The 16956-nt window shown below is 43.1% G+C and overlaps 1 protein-coding gene and 1 long non-coding RNA gene across 2 annotated transcripts in view; both read right to left on the reverse strand.

Moving 5' to 3' along the window:
- Nucleotides 1-3263: 3263 nt before the first annotated feature.
- LOC306969051 lies at nucleotides 3264-3719 on the reverse strand. The gene is made up of 3 exons (XR_013793293.1): nucleotides 3650-3719; nucleotides 3498-3581; nucleotides 3264-3413 (listed from the first exon to the last, which is right to left on the reverse strand). It is a non-coding gene; the product is annotated as an uncharacterized lncRNA (long non-coding RNA).
- Nucleotides 3720-4185: 466 nt separating this feature from the next.
- The window catches only part of LOC306969169 (complement C3-like), a gene marked incomplete at both ends in the record, with an annotated part of 41989 nt that continues 29218 nt past the window's right edge, over nucleotides 4186-16956 (reverse strand). The window contains 12 exons of the mRNA XM_079564769.1: nucleotides 4186-4296; nucleotides 4374-4464; nucleotides 4542-4593; nucleotides 4672-4753; nucleotides 4833-4895; nucleotides 4981-5136; nucleotides 11326-11403; nucleotides 11575-11660; nucleotides 14629-14779; nucleotides 14849-14944; nucleotides 15260-15419; nucleotides 15672-15882. Coding sequence (XP_079420895.1) covers nucleotides 4186-4296; nucleotides 4374-4464; nucleotides 4542-4593; nucleotides 4672-4753; nucleotides 4833-4895; nucleotides 4981-5136; nucleotides 11326-11403; nucleotides 11575-11660; nucleotides 14629-14779; nucleotides 14849-14944; nucleotides 15260-15419; nucleotides 15672-15882 — 1337 coding nt within the window. The remainder of the gene's footprint in view (nucleotides 4297-4373; nucleotides 4465-4541; nucleotides 4594-4671; nucleotides 4754-4832; nucleotides 4896-4980; nucleotides 5137-11325; nucleotides 11404-11574; nucleotides 11661-14628; nucleotides 14780-14848; nucleotides 14945-15259; nucleotides 15420-15671; nucleotides 15883-16956) is intronic.

Raw genomic sequence — 16956 nt, forward strand, 5'->3', positions numbered from 1 at the left:
CTCACTAACAGTAGCTCTGATTGGCTCTGATGCACTGACTGGGTGGTGGTTCCTCTCGCTAACAGTAGCTCTGATTAGCTCTGATGCACTGGCTGGGTGGTGGTTCCTCTCGCTAACAGGGCAACGCACGGGACGTGTGGAGGGGACTGAAGAACATCTCCGGTTTTGGACAGAGTGCCAGAGGGACAGCTGATGGAGACCAGTGCGGGGCGGATGAATTCAACGCACATTTCAACCGGTTTGATTCTCCCCCCCACTCCCTCCTCTTCACACGTCTCCAGCCCAGTGGACCCTGCCCCCCTCCCCCGACCACCTTCACCTGCCTCCAGCCCCCACCATATGGACTTCCTCTAGCACATGCCCCACCCCCACACCAGTCCCCTCCTCACTCCCCCCTCTCCATCTCACCGAACCAGATGAGGAGGGAGCTGAGGCGACTGAAGCGGAGGAAAGCTGCAGGACCAGATGGCATCAGTCCCAAGCTGCTGAGGACCTGTGCAGACCAGCTCTCCGAGGTCCTCTGCCGCATCTACAACCTGAGCCTCAGCCTGGAGAAGGTCCCCGTCCAGTGGAAGACCTCCTGTCTGATCCCGGTTCCTAAAACAGCGCACGCCAGGGAACCGGCCCACTACAGACCTGTGGAGGAGGTGAGTGACAGGAGGGTGTTAGCCAAGCTCACCTCCATCATGGACAACACCTCCCACCCACTGCACACGGGACTGTAGAAGAGCTGTGCAGCTCTCTCAGTGGAAGACTGAGACACCCTCAGTGCAGGACGGAGCGCTACCGCAAAGCCTTCATCCCCACTGCTGTCAGACTGTACAATAAGACTGTGAAGTAACATGTGCAATAATCTCTATCAGATGCACTTTATTAACTCTGAGTGATCTTCTTGAACGCCGACTGTAACAAGTGAATTTCTCCTTTGTGAGATTAATAAAGGATTATCTTATCTTAACAGTAGCTCTGATTAGCTCTGATGCACTGACGGGGCGGTGGTTCCTCTCGCTAACAGTAGCTCTGATTAGCTCTGATGCACTGACTGGGCGGTGGTTCCTCTCGCTAACAGTAGCTCTGATTAGCTCTGATGCACTGACTGGGCGGTGGTTCCTCTCGCTAAGTGCAGCCCACGCTAGAGTTGGGAAATGTTGAACTTTTTGGAGAAATTTGCGAGTGTCGACCACTCAAGAGCTTTCTCCAACAGTGGTGTACGTTGTAGCTGAGCCACCGGGGCAGATGTTATGCCGGCCAAAGAAAAAAAAAAAAGCCAGTCTCAAGTCGCGGAGGTTTAGCTTCATTGTGAACCGGAGCTACAGCAGCTCTGGGACTTTTTCAGTGTTTCTTTACCTAAACACCCAGGATTAAAGGTGGCGACAAGAAAACTTATTTCAGTAGCGCTGGGAATGTGTTTGGGCCTTGAGGAGCCTGTTGTAGCTACAAGCTGACGTGCGGCCAGAGCGTCAGTGTGACAAGCGTCTGAATTCAGGTAAGCACAAGCGTCAAAGTACGGGCTTTAGGCGCGTTTTTGACGACCGAAAAGCATTTGGTGTGTATGCACCTTTAGAGTCCTGTTGATGTTGTATAGCTCCAAGTATTCAATGATCCAAGTGTGTGGCATTGAGTCGTAGTCTTTCTTGTAATCAATCCAGGCAGTGCTCCAATGCTTCAGGTATGGGCATCTGGCTGTACCTTTTGGGTACTTGCTTCTTCATTGCACCTTTCAAGGCATCTGTCAATTGACTCACTTCTCTCCGTGCTGCCTTGATGTTATCCTCCAGCCTTCTTTTCCATGGTGGGTATTTCATCTCATGGTTGCTCTTACGATAGCCAAGCATCTCTAGGATCACTGCCGCTGTGGAGTATATCAGCTCATTGGTTTCAGTGATGGTTGATGTAGGAATTGCTCTCAGAGCTGCATTCACATCTTCTAGGAGACTTTCTGACAGTACTTCTCTTAGCCTCTGTAATTGGCTTCGGGGTTGCCTGCTGGACATTTTTGCCATGATCTTATTTTTCAGGTCAGTCGCTGCCTCGTTCAGTGTGATTGCACTTATTGGGGCTTCGTACCCAATCTCCATTGGGGGGGCTGGTGTTACCTCCCCTCTGACCTGGTGTCCTGGCTCCCCGTTGCCGGAGCATTGGTGTTGTAACTCGTCAATCTCAAGCTGTGATAGCAGTTGCCGTTTGTGGATGTTGGAACACTGACCTACTAGTTTCGCCGTGAGTTTGGACTGTGGGTTTCGAAGTAACCATTTCTGCCACATCCTCTGCATGTAGCCCCTCTGACTAGGGTTACTGGAGTAGTAGCATTCCATCAGAGCCCTGTTCTCGCATCTCGCCCATTTCCGCCTTGTTCCAGTAGCCCATTTTACATCGAGGTGCTCTGGTTCCCCAGCACCTGACGCAGAGCTTGTTTGGCCGGGCGACGTCTGAGCCGGCATGTCATTCATTTCATTGTCTCTCATCGTATGAGGTAGGCAGTAGTGTGAAGAGTCTTGCCTAAGGACCCACACTGGCAGCCCATTTTCCCCAATGTGGATTCGAACCGGGGTCTACTGTGTGCAAGTCAGTTGACTTACCATAGCATCTTACCACAACCAGCGGCTACTAAACTGTCAATGGCAACCAACCTAGCATGGAGTATACAGTGTAGCCATGTAAGAAACCAAGCGTTTGCTCATGTACAGCCAGAGTAGCAGGTGCAAAAGTGGATCAGTCAGTCATTTTTTTTATTCATGCACATTGTATTATTTGCATATCAGATTTGGGGCCCTAGCACTGCAGTACAGGCAACATTAAATGGTGGGCTAAATGAAGTGTAGCATGCCAACAAAACAGCATTTATTTTGCAGCTCAATAAAAGTTCCCCTTAAAGTTCAATTAAAGCGTGAATAAAAAAAGAAGCTGCAGGACTTTTACAAAATGTTTTATTCAAGTGTCACACTGAGAGGTGATTATAGTGTCACAATAGGTCTTTGTCAAACTTTATGCACTGAAAGACGTTTGCCATTCATTTATTTAGCAATACAGCCTTCTGTTTGATACTTGTTGATCAGGGCTTCCATTCCTAAACAGGTTGATCTGTGTTCCTCCATAAGGCACTCGTCTCCTCTGGGCCAGAACTCAATCCAGGTTCTTTTTCCAAAGAAGTATTCAAATCTAAAAATAAAAATAAATATGTTGTTCCAGTCCAAGGTAGTTTAACCTACACATACTACACAATGATTAGTGTGTAATTTGATGCACATCCACATCAGAATACACTTACGACTGAGAGGCTACATCTGAAACTGTGTCCTCGGCTGTGCCCATAATAAGATATCCTGTACTGTTGAGTAGATTTAAACTCTCTCTGCAGCGTGAGGAACTGTGGAATTTACGCAGTTGACCTTGAGCGTTTTTATCAAAGGCTCCTACAGAGACAGGAAAAAAATAAACAAAACACAACATTAATGAAATTATTATTATTGTCTATTTCAAACTCGATAACGACCAACCCTGTTTGATGACATTCTCAATTCTCATGGTGTAGGTGTCAAAGATCAAGTCGTTCTTAACGTCCTCCAGTACGGCTTGGTACACTGAAGAGACACATTTTCAACTGTGATTTTCTCCGCCTTTGTTTAACTGCAGAACCACATTTACTTACCATAATTGATCGTGCTGATTGGTGTAGATTCACAGGCTTTGGCTATGCGTTCCTGAGAGCTGATGTTGCCCTTCTTCTGCATTATACAATCCTCTATAAGATAGTATACGAACATTAGTCAACACTTCAGGCAGTGTAATACTGTAATTGTAATATTTTAGGATTCTAAACAAGTGTTTACACAGTACAGATAAGTTACCTTCAGCACACACATATTCACTCCCTGTGCCGAGCCACAAGAGAAACTGGCCGTCTTTCCTTTGAGGGTGATAATACTTCACACACTTTTTTGCTGGAAGAACATTTTCAAAATATTATCTGGCTTCCATTTTTGCCTTTTAAGTTGAAGAAAAACTGTATCAATTGAAAATACTACAGTCATGATTTACCATCATTGTATTCATATAGAGACACAGAGGCTGGTTGTAAAACGCCCACTTTATGCGTCCGTCTCATTCTAAAAGTCACCACCTCATCATGATTGTGGCCCACCTGTTGAAAGACCAAACGTTCCGTCAGCAAAGTTGAGGAAAAAGTCACAAATAAAGATAATCACAGACCTTCCTCAGATAGATAATGATGGAGCCTTTCTCTGTCAAGTCCTTGTATTCCCAGTGGGCGATGACAGCAGCAAGACCCTCAGACAACTACAATCACACCAGGCATTCACAAATGAGTTACATAAAAGAGCAGAGAAATCTGACGCAACAGTGAATGCTCTTACAGCATTCAAGTCTTCAGCCATAGGAATGAAGCCAGTAGGCAAAGCAATATCCAAGATTGACATAGTTGAGTCTTCTTGATCGTCCTTGAAGCTGTGAAGGTCAAGTTGTTGATCTTCAGGCATCTCGAAGCATTGTTAAAATAATAGTTTTTATATCCTTTTACTTACAAAAACTGCATGCTCAGGTTGTAAATGTCCCCATGCACCTCATCAACTTTACCTGATTATTCAAAATATAAGTATATCTTCATGAATCTCTAAAAAGCGTCAAGAATGAATCAAAGACCAACAACATTACCCAGAGAGAATTCCACAGAGAGATTAAACCTCGTGCAGTCGCTCACAGGTTCTCTGGGCACTGCATAATACTGTGTCAACATCTGTAAAATAAAATGAACCTTAATATTGAACATGCATGAATATTAAAACTGAGGAAAGTCAAAAACAGAAGTGCTTTACGGTCAGAGCAGCTTCTCCTGTGCCGCGGGCTGTAACGTTCACATTTTTATTGATCTCAAACGTCTGTAAAGGAAGGTAAACATATTCACATAGAATATTAGGAACAAGCGGAGATGATCAGAGGAAAAGTGAGTTTGGAGCACGTCACCTTTGATGCTCTCGTGGTGTAACTGTTGTCTCGGGTGAATCGGAAGTTGTACGGAGAAAAGCGGTCTGGGACAATCACCTTCACATCCAGGTCATAGTGTTGCTCTTTAGCCACAGCCCAGTACTCGGACACAGCCTGGTACACCATGATCGTGGCCTGGGGTGAAAGAGGCGCTTTGAGATGTTACAATATTACAAGTAAAGATCATTTAAAAGATCTGTGGTTCCACACATTTGAATGTCATTTTACTATTTAGACAAAAGTGCTTATTGTAAGATGTGGAAAAACAACTATTATTTGAAGTGTAAACCGCGTGGAGGGCCATAGAGGGTCGACCCGTCATTCCGACACCCCTCCATTGTGACAGACACTTTTTGGTACCGCTATTCCGGCAATCGTTCTGAGCGTGTCTATTTGCCTTCGGCTCTGGGTTTACATGTTTATGTCACGTACATGTACCATTTACACTCCATCCTAATGACATTTTAAAGGAATAGTCCACCGTTTTTACATACTGAGATATGTTCTTACCTTAGCTTTGACGAGTTCTTTAGGACCTGTCTGATCTTCACCCGTGCCTTCAGTCACGTAAACACAGCGCAGAAGGCGTTAGCATTTAGCCTCTCCCTCTCCACTATAGCTCCAAAACTGGTCAAGATAGAAGCTACCAAGCTCTTCCACGTTTTCCCTATTTAAATATGGTTACGTGAAGTGTTCCACTACAAAGTATAATTACACAAAATTAAACAATGGATTTTCTAAGCGGATAAAAGGGGAAACTATATTGTAAGGCGTAATAATACCAGGAGTAGTTCGAAATCCGTGCAGTAATCTTCACTTTACTGCGCAGTAATCTTCACTTAACTGTGCGGATGCCAAACTACTCCTGGTATTATTACGCCTTACAATATAGTCCCCCCTTTTATCCGCTTTACAACTTTGGAGCATTCATTCCGATTAGCAATTCAACATACGACTCAATTTCTGGAAGATCCACATGATTTAAGAAGGACCGTTTCTTTCTGACCTCTTTGGTAGCCACATTCACTTTTGTCACTGGTATTGTCTTTTTGAGTATACACCACCGGAATAGAACTCACTGCCATCACAACTGGAAACTGAAAGATCAACTGTCAAGTAGATTGCGTTTGTTGAGGTGACATTGTTTGCAAATTATTTTCTGTCTTTTCAGTCTTACAGATGTTATTCTGTGCAGAAACTTTCACATCAACTGGAATGATTGAAAATTTGACAGTTTCACTGGTCCTGGTTTGGGCTTTCTGTGATTCAACTGTTGAGAAAGTACTATGGACATCAGGATTGAGCTCAGGCAGATCAGTGTTGATGGATTTATCCACTGAAACCTTTACATGAAGCATAGTGGGATGATTCAGGTGGCAATTGTCACAAATGACGCGTTTGATGCATTGTTTGTTAAAAGCAAAGTCTCTCTTCCGTAACAAAATGAATCTTCTCATTATGTTTCGGGTTTGTAAACTCTGGATAACAACTTAAAGAATGAGATTTTGTAATGGACCGCTAGGATGATTAACTGTAAAAGATCTGTTATTAGTTCACTTTCCTTTTTAAACTGTGGTCAGTCAACACTTTGAGTTTGAATGTCACCAATTATGGGATCAGAAATGATTTTCAACTGACGTTCAACAAAATTACAATGTTGGAGAAATTTTTTGAGCGATTTTGTTCTTCTTGGATGTCATGCGACATATCTGAAGTTCTTTCATTTTGTATGGCAGCTTTGAGATGATGGTTTTCATGTTGAATGACATATTGGTCTCATGTGGGTGTGGTCGTTGAGTTGCGTTTTATAGCACAGGTTTATGCTACTCATATGGCACAGTTTGTGCCGAAAAGCCTATTTTACACTAAAAGACCAAAACCCTTTGGTGCAGAGACAAACCACTTTACACAGATGTTGTCCACAAGGTGTAGACTGAGTGTAGAGAATTGCACATGATTACATTGAAGTTTACCACAGGTTTTGGCAGTTAGAAATTGGGGGTATTGTTTTCCAAGTGAAAATAACCCACATTTTTTACATATTTCAAGTGCTAAAATCTAAGTTTGTGAGTTCTTCTGGCAACTTATTATATGCAGGGGGTCTCATCTTTCAAATGCAGTATCAACAAGCATCTAGGCTTTAAGATTATCTTTTAGGCGATGGCATTGGGTATGTCAAGGCAAGGCAAGGCAACTTTATTTATACCGCGCATTTCGTACACAAGGCAACTCAATGCGCCTTACAAAAGAAAATATGCGAAATTACAATCAGGTTAAGTTAAGGCAAAGCACATATATAAAAACATCAAGACATGGGAAACACACAGTACACCTGGGCAGGCGCTGGAATTTTTTGTTGGGTAGGGGAGGGGCGCCCGCCTGTCGACTGGAGGGCGGGGGTGTGGGTGTTGAAGAAAGGTGGTGAACACAGACGCAGAGGGATTTGGGGCGTGGTTAGGGAGGGGATGTGTGTGCAGTTATTTGCATAGTCCTTGAAATGAATGTTGTGAGTGAATGTTTGTAAATATAGTCGCAGAAGCGTCAGTCCGTATCTGGTTTAGCTCCGTGACTTGACCTTGAGTGGGGAAAGCTGACGGTGTAGGAGAGATATGAGGTCCAGCTGCTTCAATCTCCTCTCAGGAGGAAAAGAATTATTCCAGTATTAGTTCATCAATTTATAATAAATTTGCTTTTTTATTTTTTCTTGGTCTCAGCATAAGTTCAGTTCTCAAGAGCAGGTAGTTCCTTCACAGTTCATCCCTTTTCCTGCCAAGATGTCGCCCTCCTTTTGTCCGTCTCCACAGCGAGCTGCCAGGTCATGCCATGTCAACCTTTTGTAATAACTAGAAGAGTGTGGCCTTTGTTGTGAGTTGCCTCAATCACGGGCTGAGTTAAACCAAACATTTCAAGGACAGCTCTGAGTTCTTTTGCATGCCTGTCGTTGGTCACATCCATATGCACATTAAAATCACCTGAAATTACTAAACAATCAAAATCAATGCATATAAATGAAAGTAATTCAGTAAAATCTTCAATAAAACAAATTTGTGGTGGTTTGTAAATAGTCATATAAAGTATGGAAGATTGTTTTATCTCCATTTTGAATGACACATACTCAAACGATGGAGGAGTAGGAGTAAATTGTCCCTGAATATGGCACAAACACCCCCACCCCTCTGGTTTTGGCGTGTTTCAGACACAAAATTGAAGTGAGATGGACTACACTCAATCAAAAATGCATTACCAAATCTAGGTTATAAGAGGAAATAAAACTATTTATTAAAATGGACTTGTTTTTTAACGATCTGACATTGAGTACAGCATGTTTGAGATCTATCTGTGTTTTGAGTGGATGGAATCTTTTTGCAGGGGATATGGATTAGATTTCTTTGATTAGACGGTCTGACTGTCCCTCTCTTATCTAATCTATGTTGTTTGACAGTACTAATTGTCTTGTAAGAACACACCCTCTATGGACCTCTGGTTGGTTGTGAGTTTGCTATGCATGGTAGCAACACAGAAGCCCCTAATGTCCTAGACAGCATCAGTGAAGCTGCTGGAGATAACAGCTGTGGGCACCGGTGGTGGGGGCCGAGCTGGGGAGACCTTGGTTGGTGAAAAAGGCGGAGGCGGGAGAGGGGCATGATTCTTCTTTGTAGATGAAAGCCTTGTTCTTGACGTGACTGGAGTGATGGGAGTCATTTTAATCCCTTGGTTTATCAAGTTTTCAAAATTGTTGGGAAATTCCATAGGTGACTCTGGGGATGGGAACGATTCAGAAAAGGTTCTGGAGGGTGTAGATGGAGCAGGTTGGTGGTGGAGTAGATGAACGCGCTCTTTCGGCTGAATCGTTTACTATAGATGCAGGTGGTGCTGAGGCTGTGGCTGAATCCTTAACTGCGGCTGAGACCATAGGCGCAGATGGTGCTGCTGTGGCTGAATCCTTAAAGGAATAGGCCACCGTTTTTACATACTGAGATATGTTCTTACCTAACCTTAGACCAGTTAATATATACCCGTCTGGTCTTTGTCCGTGCGCTCTGTCACGCAAACGGAGCACATACGCAGCCTCTCCCACATGTCTTATAGCTCCAAAAAAGCTCACGATAGGAGCTACCAAGCTCTCCCACGTGTTGCCTATTTAAATAAAGTTAAGCGAAGTGTTTTTATAAGCAGATAAAAAGGGGTACTATATAGTGAGGCGTAATGATACGAGGAGCACAGCGTCCGCGCAGTAACTCCTAAAGACTTCCCCGCTCACTTCCGTCAATAGAAGCTGCGTGACTTGTACAGAGCCTTTTACAACAAGCAGAAAATATATTTTCGGAAAGTGCTGCGCATTCCTACCTCATGGTGGAGCTCCCGAGTCCTGTGTCGTCGTCCGGGGTGAGTTGGAAATCTGTGAAACATTACTACACTATATACTTTCTGCTTGTTATCACAGCCCGGCACGATGCACCTAAAAGGCCTTGTTCACAAGTTATCCACGCTTCAACTGTTCTCTGCGAGCTCTCTACAAGTCACGCAGCTTCTATTGACGGAAGTGTGCGGGGGAAGTCTTTAGGAGTTACTGCGCGGACGCTGTGCTCCTCGTATCATTACGCCTCACAATATAGTGCCCCTTTTTATCTGCTAATAAAATCGACATGCTACATTTCTGTGTAAATATACTTCGCATGAAAACACTTCACGTAACTTTATTTAAATAGGCAACACGTGGAAGAGCTTGGTAGCTTCTATCGTGAGCTTTTTTGGAGCTATATGACATGTGGGAGAGGCTGCGTATGTGCTCCGTTTGAGAGACAGAGCGCACGGACAAAGACCAGACGGGGATATATTAACTCGGCGAAGGTTAGGTAAGAACATATCTCAGTGTGTAAAAACGGTGGCCTATTCCTTTAACTTTGGCCGAGTCCATAGGTGCAGATGGTGCTGCTGTGGCGGAATCCTTAACTGCGGCTGAGTCCATTACTGCAGGTGCAGATGACGCAGCTGTGACTGTATCTTTTGGGGATGCAGGCGAAGCCTTTGTTGGTGAGCCAGGAGCTCTTCTCATGCTCCTCTCGGCTCTCTCTTGTAACTCAGGCCTCCTCTGATTTCGCAGAGCATGGAGGAGATTATCCGTCAGTCGTCTCACTCCACCTCTGCTCAAATGTGGGCCATTTCCTTGCCAGAACAGTTAAAAGTTCTTTATGAAATACAGTCCTCTTGAATACATGGCTGTCCAAAGTCTGTGAGTCAACTGAAACAGCCGGGAGAATTTGTTTATTCTCCCGTCGATGTTTGGGATGGGTCCACTGATGAAAATTTGTACTGCCTCTTTATCCAGACAAGTCTCTCAAAAAGCTTATTGAACTTTTCTTTCAGGCTTCAGACTCTTTTTCTTATGTCCACAGCACCAACATGTAGGACAAGTTTATTAATCCCAGGGTTACTTGTGATTTCCTTGTTTAGAACATCTATGATGTCAGAAACTGTGGCACTCAGTTAGCTACTCGTAGTAATCCTGCCATTGTTTATATTAGATATGGCTCCGTCTCCAAGCACCAGAATATCTTTGACCTTGTTGCTTGGCACAGTTTATCTGTCCATCTTTGTTTTGACTTTGACTGTTTTGATTCTCTCTGATTTTCTCTGTTTGTTGTGCTCATCTTCTGAGAGGTGAAAATCTGTTAACTTTATTCCAGGTTAATTTTTTCCAGCATGTTGTCTTTACTTTGGCCGAGCACCAAGTTGTCTGTTTAGTTTTGGGAACGTTACGGTATCGTCTAGCTTTAGGTTGCAAGTATCAGTTTTGCCAGTCTTCTTACCGTGTTCCACAGGGAGCGTGTCATTAAGTCCTTTTTCTGTCTCTAAGGCGAGAATCTTGTCCCGTAATGAACATTTCTTGTTGATGCATCCGACAGCTTTCACAAGAAGATGTTTGCGTTACTCCCTGAGCCATGTTGACAAGACTGTCATCACTGGTTCATCAGATGAGTAGTAAAAAAGGCATACAAATGATTAAAAAGTCTTGGCTCACTTAGAAGAAAATAAAATCATATCCATGTGACATGTGCCAAAAATAGAATGATTAAAAAGCGAATAAAGAGGCAAGCAGCAATAGCAAGCAGAGACAGGTCTGCACTCATCAGGAGCAGGATCTAATTGCTTTGAGGGACAGGACGAAACGTGTTGCAGAGATGCTGCTTTTATATAATTTGGGGCTTTTTGGTTTAGAAGAGGAAACTACATTCAGACTTTTCCTCACACTTGGATCTTGTGTCCATTTGCCCCGTCTGTTCCTTTTTATGTTTGCTTGCTGGTCAAAATATGACTTTGTACCTGCGTTGATCCATATCCGCCGTCCACTTTCTGCTGCTTCGTGATCCATCTCACAACTGGTCGAGCCTCCTCGAAAAACTGTCACAAAAGTCACAAAATCAACTGTCTTAGTATGATTATGCGTCACTGTTATTAGGCAATGTTTATGACCACAAGAATCTGAATCAGCTGCAGCACCAGGTGAGTAGAATTAACAAAAACTGCTCAAATCAGAGAGAGAAATAACTAACTAAAAAAAAAAAGACTCACTTCACTCTTGACAAGAGCCAAAAGAGCATAAGCCGTTGTCTCCAGTGAGATCAAGTTCCCCTTTGGCGACTTCCAGTGATTCATCTCTGTCAACACACACATAAACTCTTAGAATTTACACCAGGGGTCTGCAACCTTTAACATCCAAAGAGCCATTTCGGGACATAGAATAATAAAAATAAATTCACTATATTTACTAGAATTATTAATTAGGCTATGTTTATTTTCCTTTTTTTAATGTACACTAATATAATGCAACTTTCAGCCAAGGGCGTAGGTTTGGTGTTGCTGTTGCCTTAGAAAATTTGGAACCGAACACGTGTAATTCCCTGTAATTTAATGCGTTTTAACTAATTACACTGCAACACAACATAAAATCTCATGTATTCAAATGTGTAATTATTTATTAAAACAATGTATAAGTTGCTAATTCGATTGTGGCATAATTGTCTCAAGAGCACATAATTTATTTTAGACACTCATAATATATTTTGCTGTCCTATTGTGCCACTGTATCATGAGTGAGTTAGAGTTGTATTGTGTCACCAATGAAACATAAATACTTTATTTTCATACAAATATAAGATCAAAATCAATAGGAATAATACAATATAGCCGCTATTATTGGCCCTCGTTGACCGCCCTGCCCAAAGCAAGTGTCTTTTGTCTCTCTCAGTCTATATATAAGTGCCAACTATTTTCACATTTCTAAATAAGTCCGGTGCCCAGATATTTAACTATAGACAATGACACACAGAAACAGAGTGCACTTTTGCAGCGGGGCAGGGGAACTAACATTACACACATTGCAAAGGTATAGTTATTCATATTTTTTTCTCACTTCAGTTATTAGGCCCGAACAACGGACACGCAGTGTCCTGCGAGGGACTAATTAAAATCAATAACGGGGCACGAAAACGCAAGAATTCACGTAGCAAACGTGAACCGACATGCAAGTAAAAGGGGTCAGACAGTAGTGCTCTGCAAGCTCTTATTTGGGGGGGGGGGGGGGTCCACGAGAGAAAATAATAAAAGTTGGCTCAGTGGCGCCCCCTCAAACAGGCAGTTTACATTGAGTCAAAGAGAGCCCGGTCGAGAAAAAAATCATCGTACAAAAGTGAAATTGGCCAGGGACAGAGACCACGTCAGGACATGTAAAAAATGATATTATGACCCCGCCCTAAATGCTACAGGAAGTCGGCCATCTTGGCCCGAACCTCAAACCTTCAAAATCGTTCCTTCTGGCCCCTGATCCCGGAGTTTTCAATGGAAAGCCTCCAATTTTGGCCAACATGTCCCAAACCCATGTGGCTTTCAAAATCATCAATTACAGAGGCCATTTTCAGCAAATTTCAAAGCCTCATATCTTTCACACTTTGTCGGATTGGAACGGACCCAATCCGGCGCGCGTGCACATTCCCGACCTAAAAATGCCTTTAAAGTGGCTTGTAAGTGGCCCGCCCATCCTCCGTGAAAATGGCCAGAGTTCTTTGCCTGGCAGCATGTTGGACTCAGTCAGAGTTTCTCCTGAAATTCGTCAATTTTCCAAATTCCCCCCTTTATTCACAAAAGCCACAGTTTTAGACTCGTACAGACTTATACTAACCCTCTGTCAGCGAAAGAAGTTTTAATTTGGACATTATTGGCTGCAAATTCAGCTTTTTCTGGACTGTACAATCACAGGAACTTCAGTTAGGCTGTTTCCTGTCCGCCTCTCTGTGTGTTCCTCGTGCTATATGGGTTTCACCAAAATATTGCTTCACATATCGACCGAGCCCACCCTCAACAAATCTTTGGCCGGCCAGGGAAATACACTCTAATTACAAAATGATTCAATATATTATTGCCCAAACTGTAATCATTAATAACATTAATGCAAAATCGGCTGTCATTTTCACTCAGTCTTTGTAGGTTCATTGGTAGAGTGTAGGGTTCCCATCCTTAAGGTTGCTGGATTGATCCCAGCCTTGACACTTTTTTTTATTTTGGACTCTGCACTTACTGGGAAGAACATGCCTATGGTTCCACCCTCAATAAAAACAGGGAAATAACCCCCCTCCTTCACTGGGGTGCTGGGACCTATTTTCGGCCCGTGAATTTAGAGAATCCTCGCCCTTATTTGTTTGTATGGACTGATAGCTCAGTGATAGTGTGGTCGTCTCAGCCTTCACACTTTTGTAATGCTTTTTCCTTTTACAAGGGCCGCTGCACACTTGACCAAGTTTAAAACACATGAGCGCGGGGCATTTCATAAGACATGTTTTCAGGTTGGCTGGTGTTTGCTGCCTCTGTGTAGCATCATAGCTAGAGTGTTGGTTTCCCAACTGTTAGATTGCTGGATCAATTCTGATCTTGACTTTTTTGTTTTTTTGGACTCTCCACCAAATGGATATAACATGAATCAACGCCTATGTTCCCACCCTCTTGAAAAATGTGGAAAGAACGCTTCCAGAATATGCAAACTAAAGACTGTTTGAAATTGTGGGATAGTAGGGAAACAACTGAGGCAACTCTGGGGACAATGTCGAAAACAATTGAAAAAAATGTATGGGGGGACACATGACCTGAATTGATCACTCTCCTCCAGTGGTGAACTGGGAACGAATTTCTAACCGGTAATTTAAAGAAGAGTAGCCCACATCAGGCCCACATTAACATGGAGTTACAGCTCAGTGATAGTGCGCTGGTCTTTGGTGTAGGAGGTTGCCAGTTCAAATATGGCTTTGACACTTTAATAATGCTTTCACTTTTCTCGCCGGCGCAAGAGTGAGTCCAGGCTGGGTGTGAGGCCGAGGCGAGAGGAGGTTTGGGCGAGAAAGAGCGGGGACGGTCGCAAGGGAGGAGTGCGCCAGAGGCGAGGGCCTTTATCGCCGCGCACGGCTTTAATTTTGTAATTGTTGTGTGTAATAATTTCACTTGTAATTTCATTTCAATAAATTACTAATAACTAACTCCGAGCATTATGCCACCAAACTAAACGATAATGAAAAACCTGTCATCTGCGCTTTAACCTGAATGCAAAACAAACATACAGATAAAACAGAAGTGCAGAACCTGGGGCAGCAAAATTGTAGAGAATCTGCATGTTCAGCTTGTTTGCATTGGCCAGAGCGTATGACGTGATGGCGACAGCATAAGGGTTGGTGAGACTGGGCAGGCGCCTCTCCAGATACGCCACTGACTTGTCTATGGCGTAGGTTAAACGCTGCAAAAGAAGTTCATTTACAAACATGTATCGGAACAGGAGGGAAACACTGAACACGACTAAACGTACGTTCACAAGGGGGGTGCATATTTGTTGGGATTCCTGCAGCGCGATGAGACAAAACGCCGCCATCGAGGCATCAGAATCTACGCCTTGGACGTCACCCTAAAGAGATATTCATAGGACAGAGAAAACAGTACAGAGCGTGACAATAACACTGAGTTTATATTGACTTTATTTGACTGGCCAATTTGAGCAGTTGAGTTTAAAAAATAGTGTAATAAACTGTGTAATGTCATTTAATGTAATAATATAAACACAATTCACTAACAATATAATATTGCTGAGTGGATTTCATCTTAAACCATGTAAATAATACATATTTCCGATTACACTGTTCACTTTAATGTTATCTACAGATCAAATGTATTTGGCCTTTAGTCGTTTGTAAAGTAGAGCTTCACTGGTGATGATACTTACAATTATCTCTGTATGGTAGACCCGCCCAATCTCTCTGAACGAGCCGTCCGGCTGCTGTGTATTGAGGACCAGAAACCTCACCGCGTTACAGATTACATTGTTGTCGACTGCAATCACATTGTTGGCCATGGAAAAGACTTTGACGACATAGGCAGTCAACCTGACGGGAGAGAGGAAACCGTAAAGCTAAAGGATCACATTCAGTTTCACATCGGCTTATTATAAGTGTTTTAAATGTTTTACCATGTACTGCTTTTTGCTTTTGACGACAAAACAAAGGATCCATCATTTTTAACATATTGCATTTGCTGTCGGACACCTGGTGGATACACAAGCCTCAGTTAAAATCCATGGTTAGGCTTTGCCTGATGCAGAGGTACGTCTGTGTATTATTTCTTGTGGTCCTACGTACTGATGGTACTCACCGGTCCTAATGTAGTCGAGAGCCTCACTTCGTCTCCCCACGCCCACTGCTTCCCACTGATGGGTTTTGTCCAAATACGTGGTGGCAATAACAGGGTTGGTCATTTGGATCATGTTCTGCTCCCCGGTTCCCACGGGCCGGTAGAGCAGTCGCCCCATGGAAGATGCACCAATCACACTCTCTACGACGGGACTGAGGCCTGTGGGCGTAAAAAAAAGTTTACAGATGTGTTCAATTCAACACATAATGTGCAAAGATAATGAAAATCGATTCCATTTTGACCACATTACTTTTGGGTTCTGTGGCTGTGTGGAAAAGTCACTTAGCCAAGTACTGCTACTGGTCAGATACTCGGGTTACAAGCGATGTGTAATGCTGTGAAATCTTATACACTGCGTTCCAAATGATTATGCAAATGACATTTTTTTCTGATTTTCTAAATTGTCAACTCAAATGAGAGTCAGCATCATTTTCAAGTCTTTAGCTGGTAGAGGATCATTTAAATGTGGTGGAAAAAATCTCCCAGTGATAACAGTATTTTTTTCAAAAATAAATATAGTAAAAACCTCAAAATCCACTGTTCCAAATTATCGTTAATCATTTCAATACATTTTAAAGCTTGTAATTAACTGAAAATGGTCATTTGTTGTATTTGTAGCATTAGGAGGTCATACTTACTGAAATCAAAAGCTATTTCAATCAAAAAAATATTAACAGGTCAAGTTATATTTTACCATAGGACCTTCTTTGAGCAGCTTCAAAATTCTTAAATCCATTAAAATTGTGAGTTTTTGGACAGTTTCTGCTGGGATTTCTTTGCAGGATGTTAGAATAGCCTCCCAGAGCTGCTGTTTGGATGAAAACTGCCTCCCACCCTCATAGAAGTTATTTTTGTTGAGGCTCCAAAGGTTCTCAATAGGGTTGAGGACGGGGGAGGAGGGGGTCCACATCATGAGATTCTCTCCTTTCATGCCCATAGCAGCCAGTGAGGTTTTCTTTACAGTATGACATGGTGCGTTGTCATGCATGAAGAGGATTTTGTTCAGGAAAGCACGGCTCTTCTTTTTGTAGCATAGAAGACAGTGGTCAGTCAGAAACTCCACATATTTTTCAAAGGTCATTTTTACACCTTCAGGGAGCCTAAAAGGGCCTAAAGGGGCCGACCAGCTCTCTCTCTCCTCATGATTCTGGCCCAAAACGTGACTCCGCCCCCTCCTTACTGACGTCACAGCCTTGTTGGGACATTGTGGCCGTTCACCAACCATCCACTACT

The sequence above is a fragment of the Gobius niger genome, assembly GCF_951799975.1.
Source record: "Gobius niger genome assembly, chromosome: 10".
NCBI classification, from domain to species: domain Eukaryota; kingdom Metazoa; phylum Chordata; class Actinopteri; order Gobiiformes; family Gobiidae; genus Gobius; species Gobius niger.